General features: G+C 30.0%; 1 protein-coding gene across 3 annotated transcripts in view; it reads left to right on the top strand.

Annotated features, from left to right (window-relative positions):
- Kpc2 (Kip1 ubiquitination-promoting complex subunit 2) overlaps positions 1–25,637 on the top strand; it is an 88,773-nt gene extending 63,136 nt beyond the window's left edge. For 2 of the 3 annotated variants that reach the window (XM_035353219.2, XM_035353218.2), the window contains exons 8-10: positions 88–174; positions 6,281–6,416; positions 11,262–25,637. In XM_035353219.2, the coding sequence (XP_035209110.1) occupies positions 88–174; positions 6,281–6,416; positions 11,262–11,404 (366 nt within the window). In that variant the 3' untranslated portion in view covers positions 11,405–25,637. The remainder of the gene's footprint in view (positions 1–87; positions 175–6,280; positions 6,417–11,261) is intronic. The other variant, XM_085824050.1, reaches the window with a different exon arrangement.
- Positions 25,638–26,723: the final 1,086 nt, after the last annotated feature.

The raw sequence follows: 26,723 nt of genomic DNA, 5'->3' as shown, positions 1-26,723 counted from the left end.
TTTGAAAATTTCAGCTGTATTTTTATTTCCTTCTTTTTAAAATAAAATTATTTTAATCTTTTATTTATTTATTTATTTTTGTTTCAGGCTTTAGCAAATTTGAAGGAAATGGGATTTGCCGAAGCAGACATTTTAGATGCCTTAAGAATGAATGGAAATGATCAAGACTCTGCTGTAAGATGTCAGTTAAAATGTGTGTCCTATTTTTAGCAGTAGTGAGTGTCTTAGATAAAGTGATGAATTGTTCTCAAGCAGCACCAAAATTTTTGCTTTAAAAAAGCTTTGAAGCTCGGGAATTTTTTATTTCTTTTCAAGAGAAATAATTTCTCTTTTGTTTGTTTGTTTGTAAATTTGAATAATTATTTTCTATAGTCGTAGGATTAATATTGTTATTCAAGTATCATTTGAATTTTAAATTTAAAATAATTAGATATACAAATAATTAAAAAATTGTGTAGTATACCTAAATGACCGCATCAATGGCCAAATAGTAAAAACTACTGAATACTTAGTCATTTGAACCCAGGCAAATAGACTGGCTTCTCATGATTTTCCCCTTGTATAATGTGAATACAAGTGTTCCCTTTGGAAAGCCCGTCATGAGGGCGTCTCTTCCTTCAGGTAGATAGCTCTCATGTGCTTTGCCATATCCAAATAATCTAGTATACCTGAATTGATATCCTGTGCATTTTTATTGCTTATCTGATTAGCATATATAACAAGTGTACTACTTAACTAACTGACAATAAGGTCATAAAGTACAGTCAAAAGTCTTTAATCCGGACGTCCATAATCCGGAATGATCTATAATCCGGACCTCAAAGCTACAAACTTTCTGCGCATACGTAAACGCATAACGCATGCACATATGCATTTATGCATGCACATAATACCTGTACGCATGCACCTTTAATGTATAACGGATGTTTATAAGCTAAGCTAAAATGATCTAATTATCTATTTCAGTTAATATTGCAGATTGCGTTGTTCCTTAATCTTCTAGTTGGATCCGGCTTATTATTTTTTGCAGACTGTTAGAGCAATTTTATAAAAGTAAGCTTGAACTTTCGATTATGTCAAAAAGAATTTATGATTCTGGAGCTGCCAAAGGATATACAAAGTGAAAGCATGTTTCGATGTACCGCTTCCGATAGTGAAGAAAGTGACAGAGAGGTTATTGAAAACGAAAAAATTTCGATTGACAAGTTAGTTGGTATTCTTGACACGGCAATTACAGGACTTGAACAGTGGAACTGAACAAGAAATTATGTCTGTTTATAGAATTAAAGAGAAAGTATTAGCACAAAAAACAAAGCAACTTAAACAACTTACATTGAAAGAAATGTTCAATAATGTAAACAAATAAATATTAATCTTTTTTTTTTTTTTTTTTTTTTTTTTTGTAAATTTTGAATTATCTATCTATATACTAATAAAACTATCTAAAGTGGATAAGTTTAATTACTTGCTTAGCCTGTTAGGTGGTGCAGCTCTAAAAACAATAAAAGGTTTTTCTTTATCTCCAGAAAACTACGACGAAGCTTTTAAAATTCTTAAAGAGAGATATGGTCAAAAGGATCTCCTTGTTAATTCTTACATGCATAAACTTTTAAATTTATGGCCTGTCTGTAGTTTTAATGACATTAATTCTTTGAGGGAGTTATATGACACCTGCAACGTACAAGTAGGTCACTAAATTCGATAGGGGTGAAAACCGAATCGTATGTAAATTTACTATACCCTTTGTTAATGAAATACATACCTCAGGATATAACGCTTGATTTTGCTCGTCAAAACGCAGATGAGGAAAATTTTAATGTCGACGACCTCATGAAATTTCTAAAACAGGAAATTGAAAGTCGCAAACGAACTTCATTAAATTAATTTTATTCTAAGAGTTACGCTAATTCTCTTGGAAGGCATTCTCAACCCAATGAAAAGCGAAACAACTTCCACACTCGGAATTCATTCAACGCCAACAAATTTGGCGCCAGCTATTCCCCTAATGTAAGCAAAATTGCAGTTGTTCGAACTTTCCCTTGCTTATTTTGTGAAAGCGAAAATTATGTTTCAGAAAAATGCGTTATGTTTCTGGAAGAAAGGAAAAAGAGTTTAAAGGCTTCTAATCGGTGCTTTCTTTGTTTCGAAAGGAATTGTAGAACAAACAATTGTCCTTCTCGATTAAAATGTTCAAAATGTAACTCTAAGTATCATAATATATTGTTGCATGAAAGTAAGGAAAGGGTTGCTAAGGAAGAAAGCAAGAATAATTCTAACGCCGTAACAGCAAAGATTTCTTCTAAATATTTTACTGCGAATCAAGAAGTTAAGGAATTAATAGATGACTTGCCAACCACTAAACTTATATGTAATGGTAAATTAACTAATGCAGTAGCAGATACAGGCACACAATTAACCGTTCTCAAGGCTGACATTGTACCAGAAATATACCGTACGCCACATGAAATTGTTATTCTCACGTCAGCTTTTGGGCAAGCTTTAAAAGCTCCTCTCATTAACCTACCTTTGGCAATGTTTTCTGAAGATGATAAATTTATGTCATTTATGTCATTTTTATAACATGTGCAATGGTGGATAAGTTATGTAATGATTTACTCTTGTTGTTAAGTGCTTTTAATGAGCTAAGGGGAGATGATAAAAGAAAGTTTAATTTTGAATGTAAAAAATGTAAACATTACTAATGATAATTTCGTTGAAATGCCTTTTCATGAAACTGAAAGTTTTAACGAAATACTTAACCATGATAGGGAAAACCTAATTAATGAAAAATGTAATGAAACTGTTAAGAAGATAATAGAATGTTGTGCTCTTGTATATGAAGATACAGATATTGATTTCTGTGAAGTTGAAAACGTTCCAAGAATTGTTCCACAGAAAGCAAAAGAACACTATTCTAATGAAGAATGTGATTTTACGCTCCTTGAACAGCATAAGAGGAAAGAACTTATGGAAATTTTAAGAAGGCATAAGAACCTAAGAGCTGGTATTCCGAAAATCGCCAATGTTGGGAAACACAGCATCACACCGAAACCTGGAAGTATGCCAAGAAAGCAGAAACCGTATTGAATACCTGAAGTTCTGAGAAATGAAGTTGATCGACAAATAGATGAGCTATTGCAGCTAGGGCTAATTGTTGAGTCAGAGAGTGAATATGCACATCCGGTAGTTTGTGTATAAAAAAAAAGACAGAACTGTGAGATTATGTGTGGACTATCGATACCTGAACTCACAGATGGAAACTGATGCCTTCCTGATGAAAAACACTGTAGACCTAATTTACCAAGTGTCAAAGTCCAAATACATCACTTTGATTGATCTTCTTAAAGGGTACTGGCAGATACGACTGAAGCCTGAGTGCCAACTTTGGACGTCGTTTGTGACCCATAGAGGACAATATGCCTTTGTAGTTTTACCCTTTGGATTAAAGAATGCCACCGCAACTTTTCAGAGGACTATGAACAAGCTTCTCGCCGAACATAAAGACTATGTTGATTCTTATATTGATGACGTGATTATATTTTCTGATCACTGGAATACACATCTGAAACATCTTAACAAAGTCTTAAGTATGCTAGAAAAGGCAAATTTCATGGTTAATTTCAATAAGTGTGAATTTGCAAAGCATAAAATCAAATTTTTAGGACATGTAGTTGGTTCCAGTTCACACGAACCTGACCCAGAAAAAGTTGAAGCCATACAGAATTTATAAGTTCCCCGTACTAAGAAAGATGTAAGAAGTATTTTAGGACTATTATCATATTACCAGTCTTACATACCCAATTTTTCTGCGATAGCACAACCTTTAACTGCATTGACAAAAAGAAGGCCTTCGAACGAAATTACTTGGCTGAAGGAACATGATGAAGCGTTTATTCAATTAAAACATGCCATTTGCAATGCCTCTAAATGTTACTCTCCAAATTTTAGTTTGCCTTTCATCATTTACGCAGACGCATCAGCATATGCTGTAGGAGCTTGTTTGGCTCAGCAAGATGAAAATAGTGTAGAACATCCAATAGCCTTCGCTAGTAAAGTGTTGACTGAGACGCAAAAAATTTACGCTGTTATTGAAAAGGAAGCGTTTGCCGTTATTTTTGCCCTGAAGAAGTTTGAAGCTTATATCTTTAGTTCTGAGATAGTCATCGTTAGTGATCATAACCCTCTCAGATTTCTCACCGAATGTTCCTCACAAAGTTCTCTGGTCTTCAGCATTACAGCGATTTCATGCAGTGATTACATACCGGAAAGGAAAAGATCATATTAATGCAGATTTGTTATCTCGATTGACTGCCTCTCACTGGAAGCATGACTGAAGTTATGAACTATGAACTATAAGACATTTTGACTGTTTAGTTTGAACATTTTTTTTTTAGCTAAAATGCTAATTTTTTTTAACGTTATGTAATATGTTTAGTCAGAGTTTGCTAAAGTATTATGTTTAATTTTAAATGATTGATTTGTATTGTCTCATTTATATGCTAACTGCTTATATGATTATGTGAAGGATTTAAGTTTAAAAGTTAATTGAATGTTACTACTTTTAAATGAATAGGACTATTGAATTTATGTTGAAGTAATTTTAATTTAAAATGGTAAGAGTTGGTTAATTAAGTTTGAAAATTTCATGAATGTTATTTTATTTTGTTTCAAGAAATGTTTATATGTGTGGATTTGACAGGTAATTGAAAGATACAGTCAAATCTTTTAGAGAGGAGGTGTCATGACGTGATGACCACGCATGCGCAGTTTAGCTGAACGGCCTGCAACGCCTTTCTCTCATGTGACTTACTAGAAAAGAGTAGTTAGTTAGCAGTTGGTAGTGAAGTAACGAAGGTAACATGCTGTATGCCAGCGTGGATGAAAATACGCAGTTATACTTTTGTGTTACTCGTTTGTTCTTATTATTTTGTTCGTGTGTTAATAAAGTCTTTGTGCCATTAAATGTTTAGCTTTATGCAATGCCCTTATTACGATATGTCTACGGTAGAAATCAAATATATATCCAGAACCTGTACGCCCAAGAAGCAGAATATGACACTTATCTTCAGGGCAGATGTTTTTATTTTATTCAGCTTATAACTCCTTACTAAATGTAGTATTTCATCTCGATGTACTCCGTCTTTGATATGATTTAAATCAAATTTCTCGTCATTATAAATATCAGGAATACACATCAAATACTTTTCTGGTTGTAATTTTCTAATTTCGACTATGCGTAATGTATGCTTTACGCATGCGCGCGTTGAAAGAAATGTTTGATAAAATAAATGAATAAATATTAAGCTTTTTTTTTTTTTGTAAATTTTGATACCTCATAAATATCATTTGAAATAGATCATAATTGCTCTTTATTTCATAAATAATGGTTTTGTATTTTTAATTTTATAATTTCTGCATGCAATGTTACCAGATTTAAACTGATGATATATAATCCGGAAAAACCAATAATCCGGAATCACCCAAGTCCCAACGAGTCCGGATTAAAGACTTTAGACTGTATACGGTTTACTAAAATACCTGCATTAGAAGAAATTAATATATGTGCTAAAATTAAATTTGAACAAACATAGTGAATAGCTTGAGATATTTTACTGTTAATTACAAGCTTCATTAAAAGTACAGAAATTATTTAGATACAAATTTAAATAAATATCAGTTCAGCTCCCCTCCCCATATTTTGGTGAGGCATAGATATTTAAGAGATTTTTTTATGTTTCACAGCAAATCTTTTTTTTTTTTTTTTTTTTTTAATTAATCTGGACACAGTATATCAAAGTGGAGCTTGTTTGACATTTTATTATGTTAAAGACATTATCAAACCTGAACTTTAACTGAAAATTCTCATTATCTAGTTAGCCATAAAAAAGTTTTTAAATGCTTTTAGAATTATTAGTTATTGTTGTAATAACAAAAAATTATTGAGAACATTCAGAATTTGCAATTTTGAGAATGTATTGTGCAGCAAAAATTCTCAATTGTGTTGATATGAATCTAAAATTATTGATAACTTCTGTTGTGTATTAAGTAATTGAAGTTTTTAATTTTTAATCTTTTAATTGGAAGTTTTTGAATGATTCATACTAAATGGCAATTAAATTATCTTGATAAGTGCTATTCAGTTATGATTTTCTTCCTGTTTTATATGAGGAAATCATTGTGTGCTTTAATGAGTTGAGGAGTAAATAAGGGTACTAGAGTTTAAAAAAAAAAAGATGCCTGAAGATATTGTTATGTTCTGAGATTACAATTTTATTTTCAGTGTGACTGGCTTCTGAGTGATAAAAAACCTAATTTTGAAGATGTTGAAGGTTTAGATCCTGAAGGTCCCATTTACAAGTCCATAATGTCTAATGCCGTTGTTCAACTAGGTCTCAGCAATCCAAAGACATTTTTAGGTAGTTATTTAAATTTAAAATATATATAATACTTCAAAATGTTCAAACTAAATAAGTAGTGTTAAATTTAAGCACCACAAGCAATAATTTTGTTGAATGTTTTTTATAAAATGTGTGTGCTAACCATATAATATTCAGCTGGCAACTATCCCGATTTTGTTGGGAGACTCCCAGTGTTTCATCACAGCTTCTGGTCTCCCAGTAGATCACTAGATCTCTCGATTTTTAATTTTCAGCCTTTATTAAGGAAAGTGTTTCCAACAATAAATGAAACTTTAATTAGGAAAATTCAATTCTCCCACCTCTAATGATTTTCAGAATAATTTTTTCATATTAAATAATATTTTATCTGAATTATATTTTTTGTATTGTATTTTATTGATATTGTCTTAATCTTCTGCAGACACTTGTAGATTTTTATATGAAGATTCAAGCAATGTTTAATCAATTAACATTTGTATTTAATTTTGTTTTACTTCAATATATGGTACAATGCTAAGCTTATGCACACAAATAATATGTACACTGACTCAAAAGAAAAATGAAACAGCTCTGTATCACCCAATCTACTCAGCCAGCCGACACATTTATATGTTTCAACTTATATGTTTTTCATGTCTCTAGAAGCAGGATTTAGGATATATAGCATTATTCCAATGTGTGATTTTGGATACAAAATTAGACTTTTCCTGAAATAACTTGCCAATTCTTTTTTTTCCCGTATTTCGATTCTGTGATGCAAATTATGCCTAAAAACCAAATTTTCTAAAATTTGGAGAGATATTCATAAATATATTTTAGTACACTGTCTTTGCTTCCCAAGAGTAGTTCACTTGGCAAACTTCTGTTTATTTTAATCTTTCTGCTTTACCTTTCATTCTGAATGTGTGAAAAAAATATGTTGTTTCTTCTTTCTTAAAAATATTTTTTAATAATATATTTTGTAATCACAGTTGTTATTTTTTACATTTTTTTTTTCTTTTTAAAGAATTTTATTTTAATTATTTGAGTTGTAGGAACTTCAAAGTTCTTCAAAAAGTTATTTACAAATTTTTTATTCATTTGCATTGTGTACTTTAATCATGTTTATTCATATCATTGTTCTTTGTTTCAAGCTTGATTTTATTTATTTGAATAGCATTTCTTTCAAAGAATACTTTGTGACTCAGTATTTGTCACAATGCTTTTAAAAACCGTGGATGTAAAGAGTGCTCATACATATTGATGATATAATTGCCAGTTGACCAAAACTTGTCATAAGTTTCAATGGCTGGCATGAAATAAAGAATAAGTGTAGATTTTGCTGTGGTTCATTAGCTTTGCATTCTTCATATTTTTTTTTGGCTGAATTTTTTTTGTTTTTGCATTTTTGCTTTTTATGTTGCACTTAAAATTTGAAGCATAAAGCATAAAAATATATAATATTATATATTTAAAAGATGCTATTGATTAAAAAAATAAACAATTTTAGTTATTTTTCATTTTATTTATTTAAGGTGTATAACTTAAATTTATTTTAAAAAGTCAGGAGAAAGTATGGTGATTACCGTGAATCAAGATACATAAAGCTTTTTAGAAGAGTAAAAGGTCCAAGTGATAACTGTTTCTTTCAAAGAAAAGTGAACCTCTCACAGCTTTTATTCTTAATTAATTTACCAATTCATTATTTATGTTTGACTGTTGACCCTAGTGGGTCAATATGAACCCACTGAGAACCAATCCCTAGCTTAAAATGTTCACTTTATAATAAAAGCAAATTCATATCATTTTGAAAGAACTGTAATTTCTCATATTTCCTGAATTTTTTGTGGGATTATCTATACGAGGGAATGTACATGGAAAATCTGAGAGGCCTTCCACAGTTCATTGCAGACCTAGAGGCTGTCCTGTGCATTGTTGCAGTCATGGACCTTATAAGAGATAGACTAACCCAGTGGGTGGGGCGCACGTCACCTCACGTGTAATTTTTGTACGAACATCTTTACTTTGGTAAAACAGTAAAAACTCTAAGCACAAAATTTATGAACTTAATTATGCGTACAAATAACATAAAATTAAATAAGATTGATAGTATGTGATGCTTTGAAATGAATAAGGTAAAATTAAACAAGATCTGATATATATATATATATTTTTTAATTTAATGAGCATTTTCAGGCAGTGATTTTCAAAACTATAATAACATTACAAAACAATCATTTATTTGATTATATCATCATAAACTTATTAACATTAAAGTGGTTTTAGTAATTTATAAATTTGGAGCATAAAATTTTCTGAGTGTAATGAAGGGGGGAAAAAAGGGTAAAATAAAATCTAGAAGCACTCAGATTTTATATTACGCCCAAAAGGAACCTTTTCTTAAGGTTTTGTGTGTTACCTATATTTATTGAATATCATGTTCTTCGCCGGTAAACCATATACATTTGAAAACAACATATCTTTAGAACTTCCGCACTGGAGATAAAAACTGTTATTTTCCGTACAGTGCTCGCTCTGAACTCGCTGAGTTTGTTAATAAGAGTTTAAAAATTCGTTAGAGTTTTACAAAATATGAAATAGATTAAAACAAATTCGAAATTCGGCCGTTCAGATGCCCATGTTCGAGTAAAGGATTACATTATTCAAAATTTGATGGCTTTTTGTCACAGTGCGAGAAACATACATGTATTCAGGCAGATTCTTCATTATTTAATTTCTTTAAATGTAATACAGGGAGATAATATTTGGTATTAACAATTTACAAGGAGACACGGACATTTATAGTGAAACAGCGCAAAATGCCGCTTCGAATCTAACAGCCTTTCTAGGCTACCACCCCTTTGGGCTAATAAATTAAATTAACAGTAAATAAAAAAAATCTTATGCAGAACTAAAAATAAATATATACAGTATAAAATACAAGCAATTATTAATTATTATGGTTAAATACAATTTTAGTATTAGAATTAAATGTATAAAAATTATTAAGGAGTCAAAAGTGTTTATCACTATGATGTATTAGGAAATATAATTGAAATAAAATTCCTTTATAGAAACAGTGCTATAATACTCATCTATAATTTTAAAAAAGCAGCACAGTTTAGAATTTAAACAAAACTTTCAAAAATTCGGTTTTAAATATTTTAGTATATTTTACTTATTTACAACAATAAAAAGCATAAAAATTGCAAGAGAAAATTGCTTGTTTGAAATTTTCTATTAGTTCAGATTAAAAATATTATTTTCTAAAAGATATAGTTACAAATTTCTTTACAGCATAGGAAAAGCTAAAAAATCTCCAGCCCTGAAAGCATGCAATAGCTTTATAATTATTTGGAACGTTAATTATGCTTGATAAATATGCTAAATTTTTAAAAAATCAATCTCAATTTCAAAAATAAAAATATGTAGAAGTTCTAATTTGTGAAATGAGGCGCTACAACGAGCATTTTCTTGACACGCTGCAATAGGCAACCACTGTTAAATTTCTGCAAGTCGTCCCTACTCATCCAGATGTGATCAAGGTGACAGCCAGGAATGCCTCAGACAAGGGAGAAAACCCAATTGGGTTAGTCTATTTCTTATAAGGTACGTGTCTGTAAGTACGTGGTCTGTAATATATACTTATTTACATCCATTAACCTGGACACTTCCTATACTTAGTGTAATATTGAGATACCAATAGAATATTACAAGAACCTCTGTTATAGTAAGTAAACCTTCATATTTAACATATAGAAGTGCAAGATCTGTCTCAGTGAGTACATATTAATAGTTAATTTTTTTAATCAGAATGCGAAGTTACTTGTTAGAACTTTGCACTTCTTTCTGAATTACTCTTTATGTTGGCATTCTAAATCTTTCACATTTGTTGGATTATCCTTGTATATTGTTGCGTTTTTCTTTTCTGACACCAGTTGTTACGTTATTTTCTTCCTTCACGTTTGTACGGAGTTTGTATGGGGTTTGTATGGAAGTTTGTATGGAGTGAATAACGACAACACTTGATGAAGTATCGAAACACACTTTATTGGTCAGTATTGTCAGGACAGCTCCATAAGTCACGATTTACAGTAGTCAAAGATCTACTATACACACGCTGAACAATCAGTGACACAGCCTTCACACTGTCAGGCTATCACGGTGGAGACAGCTTCATTGCAAAGTACCAGAGTACAGCTCCCGACTCTGCTTGGTCCTTCTCGGAACTCCATGTACTCTCGAGACTCTCCACGCTGCAACTCACGATGCACTCGACACACAGAGCACAGCTCCCGACTCTTCGGTTCAGTCGTTTCCGGAGCTCAACATGCTCTCTCGACGATGCACTAAGACACTCCTTCGGTGCACTCGACGACCTACTCGGCACTCGCTGGCCAGCTGTCAACTCAATCGTCTCTGCACGAACTAACTAGATAAGATACTCGCACTCTAGACCAGACACACTCACTCGATACTAACTCATTCGCACTGTCCACGTATCAGCAGGGTTTTTATAGCTTTTGTGTTCGAGAACATTCTGGGCTAAACCAGTAAGAATTCGTTCCAGAAGGTTCTTCAACAGTCCAAGGTATATTGCCAATTTTACCACCAAATATGCGATTTCTCGCCAAATGTGGGAACCCTGCCTTCCCTTGCCATTTTATAGCAACCCTAAACCTGCTTTGCGGGGAAGCCATCTGACCGCGCCTGTACATTTTGTAACAATATTTTATTGGGAGGTAAAAATTCTGAGCTATCCTTTGAGCACAAAAAGTTTTGAGCTTTCTTTTATTATTTTTAATTTTGCTGTTTCCTACTGTAATGAATACACTGTTTTGCATGTACATTATGTTCTGTTCTTATGTGCTTATTTATCCGCAGCTCTCCTTCATATGCTGGAGAATCCTACCAGTGCCTGCCGGTGGCTTAGCGACCCAGATATAGCACCTGTTCTAAGTCAAATATTTCGCATATATCACGCTGAAAAACATTCACTGCAATTAGCCAGGCCATTTCCCCAGTAATAATAGCCTGCATAATTTTGACATAATGTAAATATTAGGTTTATTAAGGTGCATAGCTTGAATTTATTTTAAAGTCAAGAGAAAGTGTGGTGACTACTGTGAATCAAGGTACATAACGTTTTTTAGAAGAGTAAAAGATGACCAAGTGATAACCATTTCCTTCAAAGAAAAGGGCACCTTTCACAGTTGTTTTTATTCCTAATTAATTTATCAATTCATTATTTATATTTGAGTTGGAGCGTTATCAATATTTATATTTGTAGCAAAAGGTATGGACAGTGTGTTTGTATAAAACAAATTATTAAGTGAAATAGTTTTGGTATATGTTTTATGTAAACCTGAAAATCCATATAAAATAATAACTATTAATATTTTTAGGAGGCATTAACATTCTTTTCCACCAGTTACATTGTTATTCTGTCTTCATATGAATTCATTACTTTTTTACCAAGCAAAAATGACTTAAAGTTCAAATTAGAAAGCTAGTTATAAAATTTATTAGTTAATTATTATAAAAGTTAATTTTAGATTATATGGAATAAGTATGAACCTGAAAATTACTCATTGGCCTGGAGACTGTATACTTGTCTTTCATTACTTATAGGTGTATCTCCTATTATAAAAATCTGATAGTTAAAACACCTTTTGAAGCAATATTTTTAAAGCAGTACAGTAATCAGGTATTATAATTTAACACATTTACAATCATACAATTGAATAGTTCATTTAAACTTTTTTTTTTTTTTTCTGTAAAATTTAGATTATTTGCATACTGTATAGTATTAAAAAAAAAAATGAAGTTAATGGAAGGTGATAATGAAAAGGGGTGAATAATAATTAATCATTGCAAATGTTTAGCATCTGTCTAATGATCTACAGCACTCAGATTTTTGAATCTATGAGAAATTTTTTGTAATTGAAGTTTATTTTATGAAGTCTATTAGATCTGAAAACAAACTGCTGATGTACAAATTAAAGGATAGTGTAGGAAATTTAATATTTATAGCTATGTATGAAAGGAAGTGAAATGCAATTTTAAAGAACTTTAAAAGAGGTATATTACTCTATTTGTGGACTGTAGAATTGTCCAGTAACTCAAAGAGAAATTACTCATATGATAACAGAAAGGAAAAATTAAAGTTATTGTTGTTTCAAACATTAAATACAGTATATTATCACATCAAATTAATATACAATGCTGGCAACATTTTTCCATGGTGGTCTCATTTTTCTGTCAATTTTAAATGCCCCTGTATTTTAAGGGATTAATTTGTATTTCTGCAAGATCCTTGTTGGGGGTTGGCATTCTGCAATTCAGTATTCTAAGGTATCCTAGGCATGTTTAATAGGGTACGAGTCTGGTGAGTCTTTGACCAAACAAGTTCAATGAAGGCTGGCATTATCATCCATTAGGTGGAGCTTGGGTTTAGCACCTTTTAATGTGATAGAAAAGCAAACTGCATTTATAAAAATTCACTTTTTCCTATTATCTGATGAAATGTTGATGAAAGTTTGTCAAAAATCACTTTTCAAACTGTAAGATGTTTGATCTCAGGAGAGAATGTCCTGTACTACAAAAGTGCTTTCATGTTGAGATGATACTTTTTTTGAAAATTATTTAATTCTATGTAGATCTGGTAACGAATGATGCCTTTGCAATTGGCCAAACAACAACAACAACGGTAGTTGTTGTAGCTCATCTGAAATATGTCTCTGAGTGGCAGTACCTTAACCTTTTGAAGACGGGATAGCCATTATAGTGGCCATAGAGTCCTTTCTTTGAAAAGACGGGGTTGTCCACTTTAGTGGCCATGTCTTTTCCCCCCATTTTCCAGGCTGAAAAGTGGGATCAAATTTGACGTCCCTAGGGTTTTAACCTCTTATCTCTTTCAAAGGTTTTCCTTTTGTGACATAGATGCACCCCTCTGAGAATCCATTAAACTACACACAAGAATCTTTGTTGCAAATAGGAGGTGATTTCTTAAAGGGGGGAAGCATTCGGTTCAAGATTCCCCGTCCTTTGGTAGCTTTTACTTCTACCAAAGCCCCGGCCTCAAAAGGTTAAAACACATTGACTTTCATTAACCTTTCAGAGTATGAATAATAGCAAGTCTTAATGCTCATCTAGTTATAGTGATGTTTTTATTTGTGTATTCTACACAACAGCTTTTGCATATTGCCATATTTCATTATTCCTCATATTCAATTTCCATATACAGAAATTTATAGCAGCTTGAATTGCATATAAACTAAGAACTGTAAGTAAAGTTTATTTGTTAAGTTATCCTTTAATTTTGTACATCAGTGTGCACGTAAGTTAAATAACATGAAATGCTGATTAAAAAAATTTACCTCAAATAGCTTAATTTTTATAACAGATAAATGAAGGTAATATTTTAATAATTAATATTAGGGATGTGATGAAAAAGTTATGTTAAATGCATTTTCTTTTTGCATTCATAAAATAAATGCATACATATTGTGATTTATTACAAATAAAATGACAGTGTCGGTTGTTTTCATTACTATCTGCCTATATTTCAAATGCAGTAACATAAACTCATAAAATGTTATCTCCAAGAATTAGAGTGAGTAACTGTGACTTCGTAAAAAAACTATGAGTTGAAAATAATGCTCTGTTTGTACAATTTTTTGTTAATTCATAGTAGTGTATGCTGAAGTACACTAATCAGAATTGGCTAATTCATATTATAATTTTATTTACCAATTTTTTTTGTGCAGTGCTCCAATTGCACATTTGTTATTTTCTATGAGGTAACAAGTACAATGTATAGAGGTATTGATTAAATATTCATAATAGTAGTAAGGTCTGCCTTTTCATGTAAATAGTATACTACAATTCAATGCTACTATTTAAATAGAAGTTCCATTATTCAGATTACTAGTCCATTTAATAATTTTTATTTTGTTGCCTTAATTTTAGACATGCATGGTGTTGTAATAATTATTCTGCTATGAATACTTATATATTTTAAGTTATTCTCTCTGTCAGTAGTTGAATCTAATATTTTATGTTACAAAATACAAGTAATATTAATTTTAAGCTGAGTTCTAATGCATTTTTTTCTAGCTTCGTAACATAGCTTTTTTTCCTTTATCTTCAACTTCCCCCCCACACACACACACAAACAAAAAAAAAAAAGCAAAGGAAAAGAACATTTATTTCCTTCCCTCTCTCTCTCTCTTTTTTTTTCCCAGGACCTCATAACTGAATTTGCATCTATGATTAATTTAAAATTAGTAAGAGCTTCAGTAATAACACATACTGTTACCAATTGTCTTAAAAATAAATGTCATCTGAAGTCACTTACGAGAAAACTGGGGGAGGGAATATCATATCATTACCTTTCTTATTTAATGAGAACGTCTGCAGAGTCACTTGTTGTTATGAGTAAAAACTGCATTCTTCCGAAGTGCTGTATATACATTTTATTAGTTCTAAATATTGGAAGAGAAGAGGAGGGGGAAAAAATCAGGTACTAAATTTTATGGCCTGGTTGTTTTCAAAATTAGAAGAAATTGCTGTAAATAATTGAGATATTTTTACAAGTTTCTTCCAGTGCATAAAAACTTATCCTAAAATTACTAAGAAGGTTGAGGCTTTTTGTGAAAGTAAAACAGTTAGTGCATATTGTGAGCTAGTTCTTAATTTTTATGGAGTTAATAAAAAATTTACAATTCATTAGAAAAATACATTCCATCCTGTTAATATGTATTCTTATTAACTTTGCCTGTCATTCTATTGATTTATCATATTATTGCTGTTTCATGAAGTGGAGTTTTTAAGTTTTAAAACTGTGCAAGTACTGTTTTTGAGTTAGTGTTAGTGGGTTAATTAGATTAATGATCAGTGAGTAATCTAGTGTTAAGATATGGAATAAGGTAAAAGATCATATTTAAATATCTTCAATTAGTTCACATTTTTAAATGTTTGGCATTGTCAAATTTAGGAATGATTTTAATTCTCTTTTTAAATTTCCATATATTGACATATAAATATTTATTATGTTAAACACAAGTTCATTTTCTAGTTGATTTCTATATTATGACTTAATTTCAAAGAAAAGGATTTTAGCTATTATTTATTAACATTAATGAAAGATTATTGCCTTTCCAGTTGAAAAACTAAGAAAGATATCCCCCCTTTTTTTTAATGTTCAGAAGTAGTTCTGTGCTTTAATCAGTTGCCTCTAATTAGTTAGTTGTTTGTTGTGTAAGAAATGTTTTGTTGTTTAAACAGTTGAATCAGTTGTATTTGGTGATATGCCGTTTTGGAATTAAGTAAAGGATTAATATATTTCTTTGGAATACAGTCAGATTTATTTTACTTGCCACTTCTAATGAAAGTTGCTGTTGCTTCATTTCTGTTGCAATCTTTATATTTGTATAAATAAATTGGAATTTCATTCATATAATCATAATTGTACAAATTCTTATGAAATAAAAATTAATGAAGTCTGGATAGTTTTTTTGTGTCCACAGAGATAATACTAAAATTAAAAGCATTAAAAAAGTGTAAATATACTATAAAAAACTGGTTGTAAACTGTTGTATCAAGGAAATTATTTTGAATTCGTCAATAAATAGTTACACATATATCTCTGTATCCATGCATATATACAGTGAACCCTCTCTCTTAAGTGACTACTTGGGTTTCAAGATGATTTTGGTAATCTGTGGAGGTAATTATAATGGAGAGGATGACCATTTGTGATGGCTCTTAAAATTTTAATAATTGGATTTACCTTTGTTGAGGATTTCAAAGTTTTTTAGAAAGTAGAAATATGGTACATCAAATGGTAATAATATGGTGCACATCTAAATCTAAAATAAAAATGTGGTATACAGTCAAAAGTCGTTAATTCGGACACCCATGATCCGGAATGATATATAATCCGGACCTCAAAGCTACAAACTTTCTGCGCATGCGTCGCGTTCACAGAGAGAGGCACAGGCGTTTACGAGAGCGCGTAAGACCCTTACGGCTGCGAATATGTTTGTGCGCATGCGCGTTTAAATTGTAACGGAGTTATACGCTAAGCTAAAGTTATCTAATTCAGTTAATGTTGCCGATTGCGTTGTTCCTTAATCTTCGAATTGGATCCGGCTTATTATTTTTTGCAGACTGTTAGAGCAATATAGATTAGAAAGATTATGTCAAATAGAATTTCCGATATATATTTACTAATATGTAATTTGTATCTACAAAGCGAAAGTATGTTTTGAGATCCGAAATCTGTTTATCAATTTCACGCGGCGGATTGGAAGTTGATCTGTCAGCACTATCCTTATCTTCAGGGAAGATGTTTTTATTTTATTTGGTTTATAATTCCGTATTAATTAAGTGTAGTATTTTATCTTGATGTACTCCGTCTTTGATATGATTTAAATCAAGTTCCTCGTCATTATAATTCACTTCCAATAGTGAAGAAAGTGACCCAGAGGTTATTGAAAACGAAAACATTTCGATTGACAAATTAGTCGGTATTCTCAACACAGCAATTGTAGGACTTGAACAGCGGAACTTTGTAACTAAACAAGAAATTATGTCTGTTTAATAGAATTAAAGAGAAAGTATTATCACATGAAGCGAAGCAACTTACATTGAAGGAAATGTTTAATAAAGTAAACAAATAAATATTAAGCTTTTTCTTTTTGTAAATTTTGATACCCTTTAGATCATAATTGTTCTTTATTTCATAAATTACGGTTTCATATTTTTAATTTTGTAATTTCTGCATGCCATCTTACCAGATTTAAACTGATGATCTATAATCCGGAAAAATCGATAATCCGGAATCGCCGAAGTCCCGACGAGTCCGGATTAACGACTTTTGACTGTATTAGCTTATTTAACAAGGAAACTATAAATTAATTATAGAGGTGAATAAGAAATGTGATAGAGAAACAGAACTTCAAAAATTTTATGTAGCTTTTAATTTGTGATATTGTTAAAGAATAGTATTTAAAAAAAAAGAAAAAAAATATGTTAAAGAAAATATTTGTTTTTCGTAACAGTTATTGATTTACATAATTGATTTTATCTTAATCAGGGCTCATTTTCAATCACTCACTGAATTTTAGTCTCATTGGAAGATAAAAAAAAAAAATTTGCAAATGTTTAAGGGAAAAAACTTAAAGAACCAAAGAAATGAATGAAACCAAGATGCTTATTTTTTGAAAGCTATCATGTCATTGCTGATTGTTTTAATACTCAAAAGCTGACACTACAGCAAAGGCAGAAAAAAGTCAAGTATAAGAAACACAGTTTTGCAGGACAGAAACATTGATCCATTGAAGTCTACGAGCTATGTTCCTGAGTGGCTATCAGCAGTATCATCATTAATTTTAATAATGTTTCTAAATGTAATGCTTTGCAGATATCTTAATCTAAGATTTAGAGAATTTTAAATAAATGAGAAAAAAATTGCACGTGACCTGGTATGTGGAAATAAAGTTAATCAACCATAATGGTTTCAAAAACAGTGCTTTGAAGCCTTATGAGCATTGATCACTTCTTTATCTTCACTGTTGGATAAATAAGTTGCCTCCACAGCCAGTGGCCAAAAATAGTTATTTTAATATATATGTAAAGTAAATTTAGAACAAATGTTTCACAAAGACCAGAAATTGAAGCGTGAAAATACTGGGCATGTTTGTGTTTTGTTTTCAAAAGAAATGTTTTGTAATTATATATATAAATTTACAATTGTTTTAATGAGTCCAGCCAGTGTAACTTCATTAAAATATTTAATATTTTTAATCAGACAAGTCATGATTTAAATGTTTTATTATTCAAATTAATCATTAAAAAGTAGAAAAAATACTCTTAAGAGTTACTTTTATTGCTTTTTAATCACTTAGCTTATTATTCATTAACAGACAGACTTAAATTTGAAAGTTAAATATCTTGCACCTAACTAAATATCAAAATATCAAAATATCTTACATTTTGCGGAATGGCAGCAGTCTGGTGCTCTGGAGATAAAAAGTAGTTCATAGCCTGCAGTGTTACCACTGCTTACTTTCAAATCACTGTTTAAACTGTTGAGTTTTTAAATTAAAATTCATTAAATTTGTAAAATTAAATAAAAATATGAAATAAATTTTTAAAAATTCAAAATTCATGGTTTGAGATGTGCATGCTCAGGTGGATTACTATGTGTGTATGTTATGCTGAAAAAAGTTAAAATTCATAAATCTGAACTGACCATTTTCTGCTTTTCATGAAAATGATTTTTCAGCTAGTAGAAGAATTAAAAATGTAAATCGTTGATTTATTTAATTTTCTAAAAATATTGTAGATTAATAACAAAATTAGACATTTTTTGATCATCTTAAAGCAAATTTAATGGTCCTGATCAAATTAGGGAATGATTGTATAATACTGATATAATTACCAATAATGTTATTTATTTACGTTCTCAGAAACAGTCTACATTTTCAGCAATAGTCACTTGGAGAGGGTTCAGAATAATTCCATGCACTTATCTTTCTGTAGCATACTGTAATCTAATTCAGGAAGTGCTGTGTATTTAGTGAGAATAAATGGAGTTATTATTATTTAGATTAATTAATATTACTGTAATTAATACTGCTTTTGGTTTGTGAGTTAGTTTTTAATATTGATCATGGTTCCTAATTTCTTTCAGTGTCTTTATGTTTTACTTAATAAATACTTATATATAAAACATTTATATGTGATTAATATATAATGAAATTCAAGTAATGTGTAATGCTTTGTATGTTAAAGCTTCCATAAATCTCTGTATCAGGGGTTCTCAACCAGGGGGGATTTCATAGTTTCTAGAGGGAGAATGTGGTTAGCTTTTTATTTGTCGGTTAACTTTGTAGTTTTATGAATATAAAAAAATTCTTATTCAAGTTTTGGTGTTTGTTAACATTTTTTCTACTTTTTTGTTGTTTAATTTATAAAAGTATGTTGAAAAAAAATCTAAGTAAATGTATATCTATTTTTCGAGTTTGGGAAAGGAGGAGTAGAATGATCTTCTTGCAGTGGTTAAAGGGGTTCATGGAGCAAAAAAGGTTGAGAGCCACTGGGGTGTACATTTCATTAACTTGATTTGATAATTTTCTGTTCTTCATATTCTAGTCATTGTCTTAATCAATTTTTACCCTTTGTGTAATATAAACAGTCTTAAATTTAAATATAATCTTTTGAAATTCCAGAGAAATGAATTATTATTACATGTTATGCTTCTCTGTAATTTTAATAATAATTATAAATATGTAATCAGAAATATAGATGCATAACCATAAATATGGGGAGGAAGGAGAATGGATCTTTTAAACAGAAACTTTGTTATACTGTCAAATATTGTGATAAATTATGTATGTACTATTCCGTTTTGAGGACCATAAAAAATTGCAGAGAAAATGTATGTGCAAAAGCGCCAGATCTAGCAAACATGCCCAGTTAACAGCGTGCCAAATCTAGTGTACGCGCTGATTTCAAATTGCGTAACTTTAGATAGTTCTATATTTCTTAAATAATATTTCTTAAGATGCCATTGAAATACTAGTTTAATTTTTAAATCCTTTTTTGATATCCTATGGATTTAACAATTTGGGAATAGCCCATGACGAAAAGTCTGCAATAGAATTTTTTCAAAGAAAAGGCATCATTCATTATAGAAAATTGTTTGAACAACCAACGAGATGAACTTATACTTTAGCGATCACTCGATAGTGAAATAGCGATGCAGGAATCCATTCAGTTATGTTTAGCCTTTTTTTATATATAAATTAGAATAATGGTCTGAAATAGTTATTTACTCTTATGCTTCCATTCAGTTATGTTTAGCCTTTTTTGTATAGATTATAATAATAAAAAGCATTATATGAAATAAACCTTTCATGTAAATTAAAACAATAATCTTTAGATAGTTATTTACTATTATACTTCCTTTCTTGCATTAGGGTTGCCGCAGTTATTTTTGGCAGCACTGGCATCAACAATAGTTTGGCGATTTTTTACGGTCCTCAAAACGGAATAGTACTGTTATGTACATTATAAATTGGGATGCTGATTACATAATATTTCTGTTATTCTATATCTATTAATTGTATGTTAGATTATGAGAGTGGGAAAAATAATACTTTAAGGAGGACTGAAAAAGTATAAAGCAATTGGTGATTGTCATGGGTTTTTAAAACTAGTCATGTGTACAAGAACATGGATTTGTAAGCTGATTTATAGTGCTAATCAGTGCTCAAATTGCATAATCCAGTCAGAAAATTGTTCTCACAAAACTAAAATCAACTTAAAATAATAATATTTGTGAGATTTTTCTTTTAAAATTTCTAAATTTTGCAATCTGTGATCCTTCTGTCAATAAATCTAGGATTTTTCTGTGATGAGAATTCACTTGATCTCCATTCTGTTAATAAATAAATAGATAAAGTAATATCTGAAAATATATTTAATATTTTTGCAAAGTGATTCATAACTATGTTTTTGGGAAAAAAAATCATTTGCAATCCTCTTGCTTTTGAAAAATATACTTTCTTGTTAAATAATATTTAATAAAAAATTTCAAATTACATATATCATCATTTAATAGAATATAAATAGAAAAGTATTGAAACTGATTTCATTTGAAATTATCTGAAGTTTAAAAAAACTGTTTGGTTTTGCTTCGTTGAGGAAGCCTTAATGTAGACTCTTTTACCTTTAGATAGTAGGCACTTTTATCACTTGGTCTATTTGATTGTTTTCTTTTATATTATATGCCCATCTACATATGTATTAGGCATTTTATCTCTTCTAAAAATTCATAAATTTTTTTATCTTAGCTAGGCTTAGCTAGTTATTTATTGCATGTCATTAAATTTACAAAGTGATGTAATTTTAAATTTGAAAATCAGATGTAAAATTTTAAATTTGTTTCTTGTTATTTTTAATGTGTCATTTCATATAAAACTTAATTGTTGTCAGTTTTAAGAGATTGTAATTTTACATAATTTAATTCAAAATTAAAAAAATTAGTACATAATTAAAAATTTGAATTTATGTGTAAATGAGTAGTCTAGTCAAAAAGAGGCCAAATTTCAATTTTAATAGCTTTCAAATCGTCAAGTGATTAAAAAAAAAGAATAAAAGAAAAAACCCCTTATTTTTGGTTGAGTATTTCTAGGATTGATTTTTTTTCCCAGAGTATGTGTGTAATTATCTGTTTTATTAAATTAAGGATTTTTATTATATTCTTCAGAAATGTTCCCATCTTCTACTGCCTTTCATTTATAGATTGTGTCGTGTTTTATTACCTCAGTACATTTTGTATATAACAAGAAGCCCATAACAAGGGGTTATGGTGTTCTAATCATGAATATGCAATATCAATCAGTCAATCATTTTGAATTCTGTTCTTGCAGTTGACTAGAATTTCTAAATAATTTAATTTATTCATTATTATTGTATATATCTTTGACTCCATATTCAGTTTAAGTCTACTTATATATATATATACTTACTGATATCTTTTTTCTAAATATAAATAAATTGAATAAATTAAATAATCTGTGCAGTGTTTTTTTATATTTTTTCATGTCATTTGTTTGTGTACAAAGTATAGACACAATAATTTAGTTGTAAAGTCATTTGAATATTTTTCGCTTTATCTTTCTTCTGTTTATCCAGTCTGCCTATCCATACTGTGATAATATGATGAAGGTAATAAATATACTTTTTTGTATCATTTGTTTGTCTGCAAAATTATGGCAGCTATAATTTATAATTGCTAAAATCATTTGAACATTTTTCAACTTATTTCTCTTCTGTTTATCCAGTCTGCATAACCATACTGTGATTAATTTTAAAAGAATCTGATGAAGGTAATAAAATATATAATTAAAAGCTTTTTTCTACAATTAAAATATACACTGCTATCAAAAATTAATGATTCACTGAATGTAATATCTTAGCTCATTTGGCATTTTAGGGTAATGTATTATGATGTCTAAACAATATTTAGTTTGTGCATTTAAAGCTGCTGATAAAGATGTTTTATAACATAGTAGTTAGTGCTGGCTGGCTGCCATAGTGTTCAACCCAAGTTGGAATCCTGGGGAAGGCTTCTTTCTATATGTGTAAGTATCTAGTGGTTGAGGGGCACAAACCTAAAGTACTCGTGAGATTATTTTGTGGGGAAGAGAGATGGGAGATCTTCAGATCCATTACTTGGGGTGTTCTCCATCTAAACTGAGAAGGAATTTCTCTTTCTCTTTGCTATAAAAGCAGTCACATTGGGTAATATTCTTGGTGATGAGGTGGCTAAATGACCAATGGGTATCAGCTATTTTTGATGAATGCATTAAGTTGCAAGTGTCTGGCCATTTCAAACAATGTTTGTTAAAACAAACTATTCATGAAATGGACTCATTGAAGCTGCTGAAATTCTTTTAAGTGTTCTAAATGGTTCGTACTACTGTCAGTCATATTAAATTTTTTTAGCATTGTATCAAAAGATAATTCTATATTCTGTTTTTACACTTTTACTACGCAAATTATGGAAGCATATATTATAAGAAAAAGATATAGCAACTATGTATATATTTTCCCAAAACTATCTATGCATCTAATATTGTATAAGACTAACAAAATCTCACAGGCCTAATCATCAAATGAGGCTATATCCATTTTCTGTCCAATATTCCATGTTTAAAAGTTTTTAAGATTTAAAAAAAAAAAAAACTTTAAAAGTCTGGTTGTCAAACTGTAGGTGGTTTAGCTGTTGGCTTTCCAATACCCTGTACTATTGAGATAACTTCAAAATGATATAATGTACTGGAAACCTTGCAGACTTAATTATCAGGCAATAATTGACTCCATTTGCTGTCCAGTACTTCACTGTATCTTATTTTAAGGTTGAATTATGGAAGTCTTTTTTTTTTTTTTTTCTCTCTCTACTTATATAAGAAAACATTATCATTTATTAATTTTTATTATAAATGCAGTAAGATTCATTATACTCTAGAACATACTAAAAAATTAAACACAGTAAGTGTAAAAGTGATAATATTCACTTGAAAATATCCTTATCTGCAATTCCGTTAAAGTGTTGTAACATAATAAATACAGGGAAACCTTGGTTCATGAACTTAATTTGTTCCCGAAGATGGCTTATCATCCGAAATATTTGTAAACCGAAACTTTTTCCCCCGCCATAGGAATTATAGTAAAATGAATTAATCCATTCTCAGATCCCAAATGATTGCTTAGAAAAGAGTACTTTGACTTTGCATGCAAGTTTGTAATGCAAAACAAATGGAATTCATTAAATGTAGCACATCCACAATATTTAACACAATACTAAACATAAAAAACGGAAAGTTTGAATTAAATTTTAATGTAGATCTACAGAAGTTGACAACTTAAATAGAAAATGGTGAAGAAGTTAAAGGGCAGAAAATGTTATTTGAAATTGATATCAGGTATCTGGGGTCTTTCTGAGTTTTTCCTTTTAACATTGCTGACCCCCTGCTTTAGAATCATTGAGCCTTTGACCCATTCAAGATTTGAATGCTGGGATTTCTTTTTCTCTGTGTTTTAAAATTTTCCTAAAGCAAGACTTGGCATTGTCATTATAAATATTTATGTATGGTTAACAATTGTTTGATCAGGGTGATAATGTTCTATGAAACTTTGCTCCTTAACTCATTTTTCACAAATTTCATGGATCAAATAACAAGGAATATCCTTCATTCTGAACTCTTTTTTCTGAAGATAGACTTATTTCTTCTTTTTATTTCTTCCACTCCATTAACTGCATTTTGAGATATCATTTTGTGTCGACTAACTTGTTTGTATCTTGTTACATCGTTTGTCATTCAAATCGTTCTTTGTTTAGAAAATTTGTTCATGAACCAAGGTTCCATTATATTGCCACATGACAAAATGCGTAATCTTACAATTCCAAAGTTAAACATTAATAAAAATTTAAATAATGTGTGGTGCTGAATTTTTTTCACAGTTGAAAATTTATGCAGTTTTAATCTATTCTCTATCCTTTGAATTTAAAGATAAAGATCCACAAAGAGATTTTCACTTGCATGTTGCATAAGATCTTGTTTAAAAGTAGAGTCTTTCCAGTGATTTTAAACTGAACTTCTCATTTGCAACAAAAGGTCTTTATGTAACTTTTTCATATTGATTGCACACGGTGTAGAAAAAGGGTGATTAAACTGGTATTACAGTATTTTTGTGCAAGTTATGAAAACTGGTGTTCTTTGATTAATCAGTAATAAAACTCAAGAATAAATCAAAATTTTGCCGACAGAATTTCTGGATCGAAATGCTATAAAGTGATGCTTTTCTGCAATAAAATCTATCCTGTAAGGTACTGTTTTCTTCTTTAATGATTGTATCTTCTTTATAGTAAATATATTTAAAAATAAATCTAATCAATCTGGTATTACCTTTCTTATTGCAACAAAGGAATGACAATATATGCTAAGGAGTGTATTTTAATCTAAAAATTTCTTCATAACAAAATTGTGTTTAACACAATTTAGACCATTTAGACCTGAAAAGTTCTTTATGAACATTACTTGCAAAGAAAAAAAGTTAGTGTTCAGAAAGTATTAAAAATGCTGTTTAAGTCATTCTTTTCCTACTTATTGTTCTTTGATTTGAATATTTTCCTTCTGTTGTGCTTCATCTTTTCTAATATTAAATTTCTTGCACTGTTTGATAGATTACATTTCTAAATGGAGAGCTTTCAAAGTGCTCATAGCTGTATCTGTATTTGCTTTTAGAAGGTATAAATGAATGTGGATTGTTACTGCATGTACATACATTTTAAATGTATATAAATGTCTGTAATTGTTATTCATTCTTTTAAATTCATATTGTAGTTTTACTGCAGACAGTATTGCTGTGTTATTTTAATATGATACCATCAGAATTTAATAACACATGTAATATCATTAAGTAAAATTTACAAAATATTTAAGTTGTCAAATATTTGATTTCTTAAAAAAATAGTAATGCTTTGTGATGAAATTTATGTTTTGTATGTGATGCTAATCGAGCCATAGTGAGAGGCAATATATTTTCTCCAAACAAAGAGGAATGATCAAAAAAGAAAATATATCAGTAATTTTTGGAAAGCTTTGAATATACATTTTATTGTCAGTTAATTTAAAATAATGATGTAACAGGCATTAATAAAGACTTGCATTTCACCGGGAATTGTTCTGTGTATATTTATTTGAGATTAAGTTTGCACATACTGTAAATGTAAGGCCAGTCATCTTGTTAATAAGAAAGACCATTGGAAGTTGGTAATTATGTACCAGGTTCATCTCTTGGTAGCAGAAAGGTTGGCTGTATTTCTGCAATAAAATTGAATATCTTATTTGCACTGATATTTAATTGCATTTATTCCATAACTTTTCATTATGTATACATAATCTATGTTCAAAACATATAGTATTTGAAACTGATGGAGGCATATCTCTTTTTATTGAGTTTCATAGGTACTGTGCTTTTCAAGCTGAAGCTTTGCAGCAGTCTTGAGCTAGTTGGAATTATTAAAAATAGTTTTAATGTTACTTTGCTTGGCTCTAGTTAAAATTATTTGAATTTTTCTTCAGTTGTATTCCGATAGAGTTTTAAGATAAAAATATGTTTATCATAAGATCATCATCATAAAATTTGTTATTTATAAAATATGATAATTAAGCAAATTTCACATGCTCTTTGTTACCAAAGAGAAAATTACCCTGCAGCTATGGGTTTAAAGCAGTGATTCTCAAGTCTTTTTTTTTTTCCCCCGAACACGGTACACATTTAATAATTTAAAAATTTGGTGGCACAGTAACCATAATATAAATTTAAAAGAATTTTACTTTGTTAATTCATTCATATATGTACACTGCGCAAAAAGGAAGAAAAGAAAGGACAGTTCTATATCTCTCGTTCTACTGAGGCGATTGACGAAATTCAAATTGCGTTTGTGTGTTATGCTCTTTGCAGTTAAACCATAAAATTCAGTTCAAGAGCAATATCGCAAAATAATTTTAAATTCAGCATATCTTTAGAATTTCCGATCCGCAGTCTCACATGCTGGAGACAGAAATGTTTTTTCTGTACAACGTTGCCACTGCTTGCTTTGAAATTACTGAGTTTGTTAATCAAAAATTCGTTAAAGTGTTGCACAATATGAAATCAATAAAACAAATTCCAAATTTGGGCTTCGATCCATAATCGATGGTAGATTACGTTATTCAAAATTTGATGTTTCTAAATACCATTGCTTTATCCCATAGCGAGAAA

Source organism: Stegodyphus dumicola, chromosome 9 (genome assembly GCF_044657685.1).
Source record: "Stegodyphus dumicola isolate Sdum_Otavi_A_Nest chromosome 9, ASM4465768v1".
NCBI lineage: Eukaryota > Metazoa > Arthropoda > Arachnida > Araneae > Eresidae > Stegodyphus > Stegodyphus dumicola.
The sequence above is the reverse complement of the archived record's forward strand: the minus strand, read 5'-3'. Positions and strand labels throughout refer to the sequence as shown.